The 12,760-nt window shown below is 39.0% G+C and overlaps 1 protein-coding gene across 3 annotated transcripts in view; it reads left to right on the top strand.

Annotated features, from left to right (window-relative positions):
• Nucleotides 1–12,760, top strand: part of homer2 (homer scaffold protein 2) — a 34,063-nt gene that overhangs the window by 8,394 nt on the left and 12,909 nt on the right. For all 3 annotated transcript variants that reach the window (XM_071489017.1, XM_071489016.1, XM_071489015.1), the window contains one exon: nucleotides 5,529–5,685. In XM_071489017.1, coding sequence (XP_071345118.1) covers nucleotides 5,529–5,685 — 157 coding nt within the window. The remainder of the gene's footprint in view (nucleotides 1–5,528; nucleotides 5,686–12,760) is intronic.

Consider the following 12,760-nt stretch of genomic DNA (forward strand, 5'->3'; position numbering starts at 1 on the left):
CAGGCCTACCTAGCATAAGACTACCAGCCTCTAGGGATGTTTCTATCAGCATTTTAATGGCAAAATCTTTGACCAAAATCAGTTAACTTCAATACAACTTCTGTGATCAGTAGATTCACTTGAAGTAAATACTCCATATGCTTTCACATAGAGTTAAATTTTGGTGCACTTGGCACAAAAATTTGTGTTGCTAAAGAGTTGCAGACAGACATTGCTGGCTTTTGAGGGGGAGTCCAAAACTTGGAGGGTCATAGTCCAGATGTAGTTATTATGCCACCAAACTGTTTTACGAGAACATGTGAATGAATTTCACTGTGCTACTTTCCAGTGTTACTCGGGTATTTAAGTCATTAGTATACTGGTGGGGGGCTTGCAAAAAATAGTGAAATAATACAGTGACTTGAACAGGTAGGTGTTAACCCTGCTGGGCTCTGGGCCTGCTGCACTTCCACTGGTGCCCATCTGGTTAGCTGCGGGGTCATCAGCCAGGGAACACCATTCATGGATGTTTTGCCCCTTACCCTGGAACATCTCCTAGTGGCGGGGCAGTGAACAGGGATGTCTCCCTGACAGCAGCAGCTAACCTGCCTCAGGGGTTGCTGGCTCCCCATGTTTTGTCCCATCTTCTTAGCCATAGCCAAAAGCTTGCCTTCTCAGCCTCTTCATAGAGCTTTCTTGTGGCTTTGTGTAGCTCATTGCCCTGTAGCCCTAGGTCTCAGAGTAGTTGTATTGTTGAGCTTCCAACAAAAACACTTGTGCCAAAGTCTTGTGCTCCATCCACCTTCCTGGCACTCTACCACCAAATCTGGGGGGCCTTTACAGTGGATCGACAAAAGTTTTCATTTTCACACCCTTTTGGTTAATTTTTCTCAATGCACTTAACTGTTTGGACAAACCTTAGCTACTTTCGAAAGCAGAGAGTCGCCAGTTCTGCCTGTGAGCGAGAGGCACACCTCTCTCTGCCTTGACTCTGTAAGTGAGTGGCAGAGAGGATGAGCAGCAGTTTGTTACCCAATTGGAAGCTCTGCACTGTGAGAGACAAAATAAGAGGTATTCTGTTGTTCATACCTTTCTTACTGAGTGATCATTTTTCTGGTAAATATAGCTGAAATCACAGCACAGGTGTTGTCTTTAACTGTGATTGGTGATTTTTCAGATGACGTTGCACTTATAAACTTTGTTGTAGCAGAGCAAAGCAGCAGTTATAAATACTCATAAATATGAAGTCTTACAGGGCCATGTTTCAATCACTATTTCATACATCCATTGTCTGACAACACAAGCAGAAAAACATGTAAATGAGAACAGCTTTATTGGGAGTGTTATTGAGTGTAGGAGAGAAGCAAACAGATAAAGGGCTAAAACCAGGGACTGTGGGGTTCATTTGCTGCCTCCAGTACTGGAGGCACTGAATCTATCAAAGCAATGATGGAATCAGAAGATTATCAAGGCTTTTTAGAGTGAAATGTGTTAACCACTTTCAGGAAACTGGGTTTGAGGTGAAGGTCTCGGCTGTTTCAGCAGGACAACAACTCTAAGCACACATCCAGCAGCACAGAAGAGTACTTGAAAAGGAAATGATTTGAGAAACTGGCCAGCAATGAGTCCTGACCCATAATCCCATTTAAAACCTGTGGAAAGTGTGGAAATCTGAAATTGCAAAAAGGACTCCAAACTTAGAATGGGTGAATGGTTTAAAAAAAAAAAAAACTACCACCAGACAAGTGCAAGAAGTTTCTAGATGGCTACAAGAAGTGTTTAGGAGCTCTTATTTTGCCAATAATTGTGTATTGTACACTATTATGCTTAATATATTATTTGAGGTTTTTTTTGGTTAAGTAACCTTGAATGTTTTATCAAAATATTCTGGTTACAAAAAATGGGTTTGATTTTGCATTTGTTTCTGAAGACATTCTGAATTATGCACTTGAAATTCAGAGGTGCCAATAATTTTGACCAGAACTATATTCTTCACCTGATCCCTCTCATCCAGCCACTCCACTTTATTATTCCTTGCTCTTGGAACTTTATAGAGGAGCATTGCAACCACCTGCACTCACCTTCTGAAATGAAAACATCCAGTGGATAATTTAAACCAAGGGTCCAGTCCCTGCAAAGTACTACCATGAGAGGGAAGTCACTTTTAACAGTGGTGGTCTTTCAGTGTCAAGTGCCTGTACAGTGTGTGTGGAATTGAGAAAATGAGTGCACTGCATGCAGGTGTGATTTTTTTTTTTTTTGGTAACCAAGCTGGTCTTGAACAATGTCCTAGAAATATTCTTAAGTGTGGCAACATTCGCCTTGATGAATCTGGTGAAATGAAAAATGTATGAAATGACAAATTCTTGTCCTTAAAATTTCACAGAACACTCATGGATTTTTCTTGTTATTTTTTACTAATCATAACCAGCATAATAACTGGTAGAAAGACCTTCTGGCCTTTCTCAAGATTGGATTAAACATGTGTTGCTTCCCCATCTTTCATTACATGTGTAGTTTATAAAGCTACACCTGCATAATTGTACATGAGCGAGTGTCTAGTATGCATGTATAGTACACCGTTTACTTTTAAAGAGAAAACATGGAAATAGGAGAGGAGTTCCTGAACATACATTCATCAGGCTCTTTGTTAGGAATACTATGCTACTATGCTGGGTAGGGCCTCCCTTTACTCTCAAAACAGTCTCAATTCTCCATGGCATCGATTCCACAAGTTGTTGGAAACACTCCTTTGAGATTCTGGTTCATGCTGACATGATTGCATCACATAATTTCTGCAGATTTGGCAGCTGCACATTCATGCTGCAAATTTCCCGTTCTACCACATCCCAAAGGTGTTCTCTAAGATTCAGATCTCGTGACTGGGGAGGCCACTGACGTACACTGAGCTCATTGTCATGTTCCACCACCACCACCAGCCTGGACTGTTGACACAAGGCAGGTTGTGTCCATGGATTCATGCTGTTGACACCAAATGCTGACCGTACCATCTGTGTGCCTCAGCATAAATCCAGATACGTCAGAGCAGGCTAGGTTTTTCACTCTTCATCTGTCCAGTTTTGGTGAGCCTGTGACCACTGCAGCCTCACATTTCTATTCTTTGCTGAGAGGAGTGGAACCCAACGTTGATGAGAACATTAACTGAAGCTCCTGATCTGTATCTGTATGATTTCATGCATTGCACTGCTGCAACATGATTGGCTGATTGGATGAATAAGCAGGTGTATAGGTGTTCCTACTGAAGTGCTTGGTGAGTGTATTTCACAACAGCTTCCAACAGTCGACATCTGAGTCGGGCTGTTATTTGTGTGTATATGCATGTGTGTACCAGTGACAGAGAGGGAGGGTAATCACAGTGAGAGAGAGATGTGTCTGTGTGTTTGTGGGGATGTCATAAAGAGGAGGAGCATTTCCACTGTGTTTTTTCAGTCTGCAGTCATTCAAGTTTAACAGACAGTCTGATCCTGCTCCTTTATCCTCATGTTGATGCTCTTCTGAATCACACGGGCAGCTAGCTGCTCAGTGCTGGGAGGCAGATTACTTCACCCTCTCAAAGACAGATGACATGATTTTGAACCTTTCCCCATCAGTCATTGTAGAGTTGGGTTGTGATAGCTAATTCTGTTTTGGATTTGGCTCCAATTTTGTATAATACCCAGAATTTTTTACATATATTTTATTAGTATTTCAAAATGATCAGGATTCAGGAAGAAGATCTGGCACTGAGGAGGACAAAAGCTCAACTTGAGTTGTGTGAATACTGCCTAAAAGTGGTCACAGACGTGACTCTGAGTTTTCATCTACGCACTACTGCCATGATAAGTGGAAGTCATATTCACATTATGTTTCCCAATACAGTTGTAGTTTGCTCTATAAAGATGACTGAGACTCTCTATTAGTTTTACTAAAGGTTTAATTTCAGGATTTTAATTGAAAACATGATGTTATCATTGGAGTTAATAGCTTTTAGATGCCTTATAATGCTCATATCACTTCTTACTACTGTGAGGACAAATTCAGTATTAGCCAAAGCAAAAACATCTAAAACAGTGAGGTAGTGGTTGAGAGATGGTGTGTAGTCAGCTGGAAAACATGTTTAAAAAAAACGAATGTTTTTATTGACTCTAAAAGCTAAAGAGAAGCAACTCGCAGTAATTATTTTTAATCGGGCTCGATGATACGGCTGAAATTAATACCATGATATCACTGAGAACATTTTCCATTATAAATACAGATCACAATGATGGCGAATGTATACAGATCACACAAATAATCCAATTCATGTTCAGTTCAGTGCAGTGTGTTCCACTGTGAGTAAATGCATAAAAGTTTTCAAAACAAACACTCTTGTTTAACTACTAATGTAAAGAGTTAATGGACAAATTGGCAAAAGAATGATGAGATATTACCTCTGACATCAAATAGGTAATGTTTTGTAGAAAGAGTGGGCACAGTAAGCTGTAGCTTCAGCCTACACCTTTTCACTCTGTAGAAAAACCCCCTCTGCTGAGTTGCATTGTTCTACTGTATTTTCTTAGTGTCTTAGTTATTTTCTTTTTTTTCTGTTTGTTTGTTTGTTTTTTCTTTTCTTTTATCCCTAAATTGTGTAATTGTTTACAAATACACCAACATACGATGCATGATAGGACTGAATTCTGGCCCGCCTCTACTTTCTGAGCAGCTGCACATTACTAACCAAGCACATGGTTTTCTCAGTAATGAAATAAATAATCAAAACCTGTCAACAGAAGACCAATTTTTTTTCCTTTTCCTTAAAAGTCCCACTGGTTTTGTTCAGAGCAACCAGTCTTGCTTTGGATTAGGACCAGCATTCAGGCTTTGTTTGGAGAAGTTTCGTCCAATTATACATGCGTCTGACTGCCCAGCAGCATCTCTGCTGATTCTGACAGTCTTTACTTCAGCAAGATATTTGTTTACCTCTTTGAAAAGAAAGAATAAGATGTCACTTGAAGTGTTTCTGTACAAGACGACAGTGAGTCTTCTCTTGTTTGGCTGTTACCATGAGTAGATAAGTGTCTTGCATGTATTTGGTGCTCAGGGGAAATCTTCCATTAGACAATAGATGTCTCACACAAACACCTAGATATGTGTTACTGTCACCTATGAGAGGGGAGGGGGTGTTGATGTGCTAATGGCTTTGGGTTGCCATGAGGATTTAGGGTTTGTGTTACATTATCAGCTGCACATCTATGCTGAGACTCTCAGGACAGGGGATCTCTGGAGACACAACACAGTGTTTCTGCAGTCACTATGTGATGCAGGAATACAAGGTGTGGTTATTAAATAATGAGACAAGACTTCTGAAAAGTCGAATCAGCATAATTTAATAGCCACACCTCGTAATAAGAACTCAATACACACTGCGAGCGTGTGTGTTTGGCTGAACATCGTGAAACGTGGCCCGTTCATCAGAGGACTTTATCTCGATCTTTAGTTACATATTGTGTGTCTTATCTGCAATGATCCTCCTCTCATATTGTTGCTCTCCTCTCTCCTCTGCTCTTCAGGGAGCAGCCAATCTACACCACCAGGGCCCATGTCTTCCAGATCGACCCAACCACCAAGAAGAACTGGGTTCCTGCCAGCAAGCAGGCTGTCACTGTCTCCTATTTTTACGACAGCACACGTAACAGCTACCGCATTATCAGCGTGGATGGATCCAAGGTATGTGTGTGTGTGTATGTGTGTGTGCTTACTCTGTGCCTGTGAGTGTCTTCCTCTGCCTCCACGATGTCTTCTGAGAGCAGTTAAATGTTTCCAATCATCTCTTTCTGATATTGCTACCACTCAAAGCTAGAACTGAACAAAAGGAGTTGTCAAACATATTAATTTTACATTTGCTGCTCCTACCCGCAGCATCAGCCTGGCATGGGGCCGTTCAATATTTCTTGTATTCTTCTTCTTCTGAGGTGAGGAAGATCATCTGTGGCTGCCTGTGTTTCTTAAGCATTCATTTCCTTCATCTCATCTGGTGGTCTGATGGTTTGGAGTCAGGACAAATGTATGCAAAATCACATTCAATGATCAACAAGACTTATAAAGTCTCCCTAATGAACATTCATAAGCACTATATAAACATTTATTAAATGGTTTGTAACACACTACAAGGTAGTTGTAAGCAGATATAAGTGTTTATTCATGTACTAGTTTACAACTGTAACTCCTCCTGTGGTCCTCCACATTATGAATGGCAGTATTATAAAACACGACTGTATTTTTATAAAATATGTGTTCATATGAGAAGCAATAATTGTTGACAAATATTGTACATTAATAAGCACTTATAAAGTCACTATAGATCAATGTGAAATTGGGGGACTTGTGAGACCAAAATTCTGCATAAACAAATAAATGAATGACACATTTTTTTTTTTTAGTTTTTAATTACAACTTGCTCAGAAAATTGCTAAATGACATTTTTCTCTCAGGCCCAACTATAAAATTTATTGCACTCACACCTGAATTAGTGTCACAAAAAGCACAACCTGAAAAACTGAAATACTGTGAGCATTAGCTGTATGCATTAACAATAATATTTTAATATTCATGAAAACACCATGAATAATGTTAGATGTATCATATCACATTTTGCTCACAACTACACACATTCATGTCTATAGCTAAATTGGCACCTATGAAGACAGTCATGGGTTTTTGCGAGACTTACACATGTGTGTTAATAATTCAGCACAGGACAGAGCAGTAACAGCTCTCATGTTGGTTGAAATCAGCCTGAACACCAGCAAACTTAATCTCTAACAAATTAACAAGAGCAGCCGAGAGCTACATGCCTGTTGAGTTACAGTTAAACTCAATTATCTTTAATTTATTATCCTCAACAAACAGCCGACAGTAACCACACTTAAAGAACTATACTGGATCAGCTTTTCTTCTTTTCAGTCAAACTCCTCTGCACTGATTTTTAACCTGATCTCATGTTTTTCCTCTGAATTACACCCTTGTGTGTTTAAAGAATAAGGAATTTCTTGGTTATAAAACATGTGAGCTTTCTCAAGTTAAAAACAACAAACTGATTTTCCGAAATGATTTTGATTGGTCATCATAAGAGCATGATAAGACATTATGTGAATGTGCCTATATCCCATATTCACACCTTCTTCCTCCTCTAACTAAAAGAGTAGATTATGTGTTTCCATGGCGATCAGAATCTCTTATCTGTGTGAAAGACAGCGGTATCCCTCTGCTGTCAGGCAATCACCTTTCGCACTAGCTTAAATCACTCAGATTACCTGCAGAGCCACTTCAGAGAGTGAGCAGGTTGACAGTTGTTTGGATCTGTATATGCCCCTGTGGTTGGTCCTTTTACCTTGCATTTCTCGGTTTGGGTAAAGGGCCTGTGGAGTTCAGTGTCAGGATTACCAACCCAGCAGCTGAAGGGTGGGTCTCACAGGAACTCAGCAAAGACACATGTGAATGCAGATTATGTGCAAATATGACAGTATTTTCTGCTGTTGCTAAAGAGAATCTCTTGTTAACAGTGACAAATGAATGGAGTTTTAGTTGTGTGTCCGGTTGTGTGTTTACATGTCTTTCTATAATTGTGTGGACAAATTTTGTTTTGAAACCACTGTTGTGAGGACATTTTGGCGTCACAATTTCAAAGGGCTGTTTGATGACATCAGGTTTAGATAAGGGTAAGGGTTAACATTAGGGTAAGGGGTTAGGGATGCATTATGTCAATAAGTGTGTTCACTTACAACTATAGAAAGACCAACATGTATGTGTTTATGATGAAGTTCCTTTGACCGTCTGGCTCAAATATAAAGAGCCTCTACAATTTTAAGTATAATCCATCTTTAAAGAGAATTGAAATGCATTAGTCTGTTCCAGCAAAGCATTGTTGAGTCAAGTTCTGTTAGGTTCAAAACAACTCTCTTCCCACAGCCGCAGACCAGAGAGGAAAGACTCTAATCTGTTATATCATCAAGCAGCACTTATGGAGCTACAGCCCTGACAATAAGTGCCAGTTGATCAGTGAAGATAAACTGAAGATAAACTTGTCTTTTATGTCCCCTATCAAAAATAAGTTCTTTGTAAGAAATGAAATTGGAAATTGAATTTCTCAAATCATCTACATTTTTGTAAGTTCTCCATTTTTTTTAATGGTGTATTCCCCTGTAAGGTTTAGTTCCCAGAGATATGAGCATGTGGATCTGCTCTAGTTGACTGTTCTGGACCTAATTCAGACAATAAAATCAACTCAAGGCCAGGATTCCTCTCTCTGCTCCCACTCCTGTCATCCTTCCTGTCCTCCTGTCTCTCCCCTCTCCTGTAACCTTGAGTACCAGAGAACTAGCCTATGTGTCATAAAATGTCTGCAGCCAACAGCTATATGTGAGGTACGAGGATAAAACATTAGAAAATTGTATCTGTTTTTAAATGGGGATGAGTGCTGATTTCAATTTCATCCCTGTTTCCAGCTAATTTAAGTCAAATTGATGTTGGTATGAGCAAAGTAACCGAAAGCGAGGAAACGTTGAGTCATATCAAATAAATGTTAAATATAGTTTCTAGTTTGTACACTAGCTTCGAGGGAGACAGGTCTGTCTAGAAGAATAGTCTGTGCTGCTGTACACACCAACTACGACAGACCGTCAGCTTATATTCGTCCATTCGTGATGGCCGAGCAACTCGCTGATGGTGATACGACAAGCAGAGGAGCATATCAGCACTTTTGACTCTCACTCATCCTGAATCATGCATCTTATACAGCAATGTAGCAAGAGCTATGACAACACAGTGAAGAGTTTTCTGGCTGTACTTGATGAATTATTCCAAGTGTGATAACTTTTCCAGCCTACATGTAAAAAACCTCCAGCTCTTGTTTCGAATATTTTTAATTTTATTTAATTTTTTTGCCTCATATTCTTCTGTGATAGATCCTACTGTCTCTTTATCTACCTATTTTGTTATTTTTTACTACTTCTCTCACAGCCGGTGTCGAGAATTAACATTTGGCTCATGTACTGTGGGCTGGTGAGCTAAAAGACGATGTTTCTGCCAAGAATAAGAATTCAAATTCCTCCAAGCAAGCTTGTTAAATGAGTTTTTGGCTGGTATGTTCGCCAGATGTTAAGTTTTTAACTAGTTTATTAATTTTTACACCGATATTACAACCTAAAGCCAAGTTTCCTGTGTTATCATCACCTTGTTCCCTTGTAAAATTGTAGCTGCAGCCCAAGCACACCATGCAGTTTCTCAGCTTCTGTGTCATACAGTTTTGTTTCCACCAAGACAAAGAATTGTTTCTACTGGGGATGGATCTGGGGATGTGCACACTTCAGTATTTGCCCACCCCCAGCACTTTTAAGATGGAGTTTAGATGCTTTATTGTATACCCAGCTGTCATGATGAGAGAATGCACTGAGTTGATTCGAGTCCCAAAGCAATTATTTATTAGGATTATGATGCTCTCACACCAAAGCTACTATGAGCCACTGTGAAGCCCCAACATCAGCAAATTCAGTTTTGTAAACAGCTTTGCATGTCACCGACTATTTTGTCAGAAAAAACAAACTGGGACAGCAAATATTAAAAAAACAAAGCCAAATGTCATCTGGAGCTTGATCTGCATTTATTAACTTATTCCAGTGAAAAAGCTGCTATTCATCAGCAGACTAGAGGCTGGAGGGCAGAAACACAATTCCAGCCAGAGAATCTGAATTTCCTCTATGCTGAAATGCACTTTTCAAGTACATTGTCTTTTCAAGCTAGTTTTGAGAAGATATGTGTAAAGGTCTCTGCAGATCTATGCAGAAAAGGGTAATCGCAGCAGAGGAGCTGGCATGCACATATTCCTCATCGCAACAACATGTTGTGGAGACCTGCATGTCAGAAAAGCTGATTCATTGATCCAACTTGTTCCAGTCCTTAGTTCTACATTCACGAAGAGAGATGTTATGTAAGATCAGAGCCTAATAATAACACAAAAATTCCAACTCCAATGAACTTAACCTCTCTCCTGCGCCTTTGCCACCAGGGAACAGTGATTTTGAAGTCTTTAATATATGGTGAGATGAAATGCATAAAGGTCATAAAAAAAAAAAAAAAAAAAAATTATAATTATTTATTTATATAAAAAATATATATATATATATATATATATATATATATATATATATATATATATATATATATATATATATATATATATATATATATATATATATATATATATATATATATATATATATATATATATATATATATATATATATATATTTTTTTTTTTTTTTTTTTTTCTGCTTGGTTTGATGAGAGGACACAGTGATCGTCATCTCGTCTTTCTTTGGCTGTGTTTCAGTTAGAACACAACTGCCAGTTCCTCCTGTCCATCATCATGACAATCCTCGCTACCCATTTGTCATCATCATATTTTGATTATATATCCATCAAAAACTAGGCTTTTTGCTGCACATTCAGCTGGAAATCACTGAAACATGATACTTGAATATTGTGTTCATTTTATAAAAAGGTAAATGGGCCTATGGAGTACCTCACTGTTTTACTGTGGTTAACATGCAGACTTCAGGGTGTCTTGTATCAGGGTTTTTGACAGAAATGCTTTTATGATATGTGAAAGTGATTCACAAGTTTGCCAAGGTTTTTTTTTTTAACTCTATAATAAACCAAGACATTTAAAATTGTAGGCCCATAATCTTTAAAAAGCTACCACTCAGTGTAGCGGGTGGCCTTTTTTCCAGATCTGACAAAATCATCTGACATTTGGTTCTTGACAAGTGGTCACAGCTCTTTCCCTCCCGTATTCTCATGTTCTACATCTCTTATTGTAGCCACTGACTCTGCAGATTCTGCGCCCTCTGCAGACACATAAGATTTCTCCTTTAACCTCCTGGCTCTCTCCGAGTTTTTGGCTGACCCTCGTGCCATTGGCCAGCAGAGCTTCACTCTGCACCTCCTGTGCCACTTGATCCACAGCCCCGGCTAACCACCCGCACAGCTGCTGGCGTCACTCCGCTCTCCCTCCCTCTGTCACTCCGTCCCAGTCTCTGATACTTGCCAGCACATGCAAAGTCCACAAAGATGGGGGCAACCTAGTAGTCTTGTATCTTAATTTACATGTTATTAGTTGGGATTCCACATCATTTGATACTCATGTTTCTACTTATGATTTTGTATGTGTTGGGCATTCTAGTTGAATTCAGTATCACAGTATTTTCCTTTTAATATATATAAAAACAATATTAATGTATAATATACTTTCTTCATGATTTCTGGTGATAAAATAATACATTGACTTCATGTTACAGCTCAACATCTATCAAAACTCTCCATGTGTAAGGCAAAAACTTCAGTTACACTTTTGTTAGCTTCTTATTACAATTAACTTGAAATAATTACCACATTAATGAGACTGATTTATCATTCATCTGTAGTTGTAAGTGATAATGTCTTAATTTGAAGGAGCTTCAGGTCCACAGTGTGTGATTTCAGGGGTGTAAAACTGATCATGCTCTTGCTGCTCATTATCCTTTTACACATCACAAACAAAGGTGCGAGGGTCAGTCACTTACTGTAGTTTTACTTTGGACTTTTCCACCAAGCTTATCATGACTTTATGTTCTAGTGTTTAAATTATTGATTATGTATGTTGTACATGATCCGTTACTGTTTACTTAATTGTTTCCTTTACTTTTGTTTTTTTTTGTTTTTTGTTTTTTTTATTATTTATTTTGTTTTATTCTGCAGAACCGGCCCAGTCTCTCCACAATGATCATTAAAGTTTTATCTTATCTTAACTCTTCTCTTTGAGCCAGTGTGATAAGAACTGTTATATTTTCACTCAGCCTCTCAAGATGAGACGTGTGAGTGTTGTTCAGGCTTTGCCCAGGTTCCTCTTCAGGGGAAATTAGGTCACCTTTGTTTTGATGAAGCCTTTGAAAGAATGATGATTTTAAAATTAGATTACCAGCACCTTGGTAAACTGCCACTCTCATAAACCCTTGATGCGGGAATGCAGCCTGAATCAGAGGCTGCAGCTGTAATCTTTACACTACATGGCACTGATAAAGGTCTTTGGTTTGTGTATGTGAAATGATCCCTCTCTAGGAGCCATTAGCATTGTTCAGAATGTGACACAGATGTCTAAGTATGTATTGATTGCATGTTAATCTGCTCATGGTGTTAGCTCATTCTCTTCTTTTTGGGTCTGTGTCCAGTAATGACGCAGTGTAAAGTGTTTTAACGCCTCAGCCAATGAAAAGATGGAGAGGGAGACGGTGGGGGCGTAGAAAAGGACATGAGTCTGTCAGCAATTTGAATTCTCAAATCCCGTGTTCAGAGCCATGTTGCTATGAAACAAGGGCTGCGCTGTGATTAAATTGTCTTCTATTGTTTCTTAATTGTTGGTAATTTGCATGTGCTGTTTCTAAGTTCCATGTCTTGGTAGTGAGACTGGTTTTGTGTACATGCGCAAAGTAAAGCTGCCAGTGTTTACATGCACATCTCGCTGTTCATGTAGGATTAGATGTGTGAGTATATTTACAGCGATGCAGTAAACACACAAATCGGTGCAGTCTGGTCAGACTGAAATAGTGTTTTAGGCATCTATTGGTTTCTACTGACACTGTCTCATGCTCCAGTTACAATTTTAGACTGCGGCAAATGTTTTCTGGCAGCTGATTTACTGCATAGCTGCAACAGGTGAATGTGGTCTGTAGCAAATATGGAGATTGTAATTTGACTACTTAGAGGTTAG

The sequence above is a fragment of the Trachinotus anak genome, unplaced genomic scaffold (assembly GCF_046630095.1).
Source record: "Trachinotus anak isolate AG129_WGS33_773 ecotype Australia unplaced genomic scaffold, CSIRO_AGI_Tana_v1 ptg000011l, whole genome shotgun sequence".
NCBI lineage: Eukaryota > Metazoa > Chordata > Actinopteri > Carangiformes > Carangidae > Trachinotus > Trachinotus anak.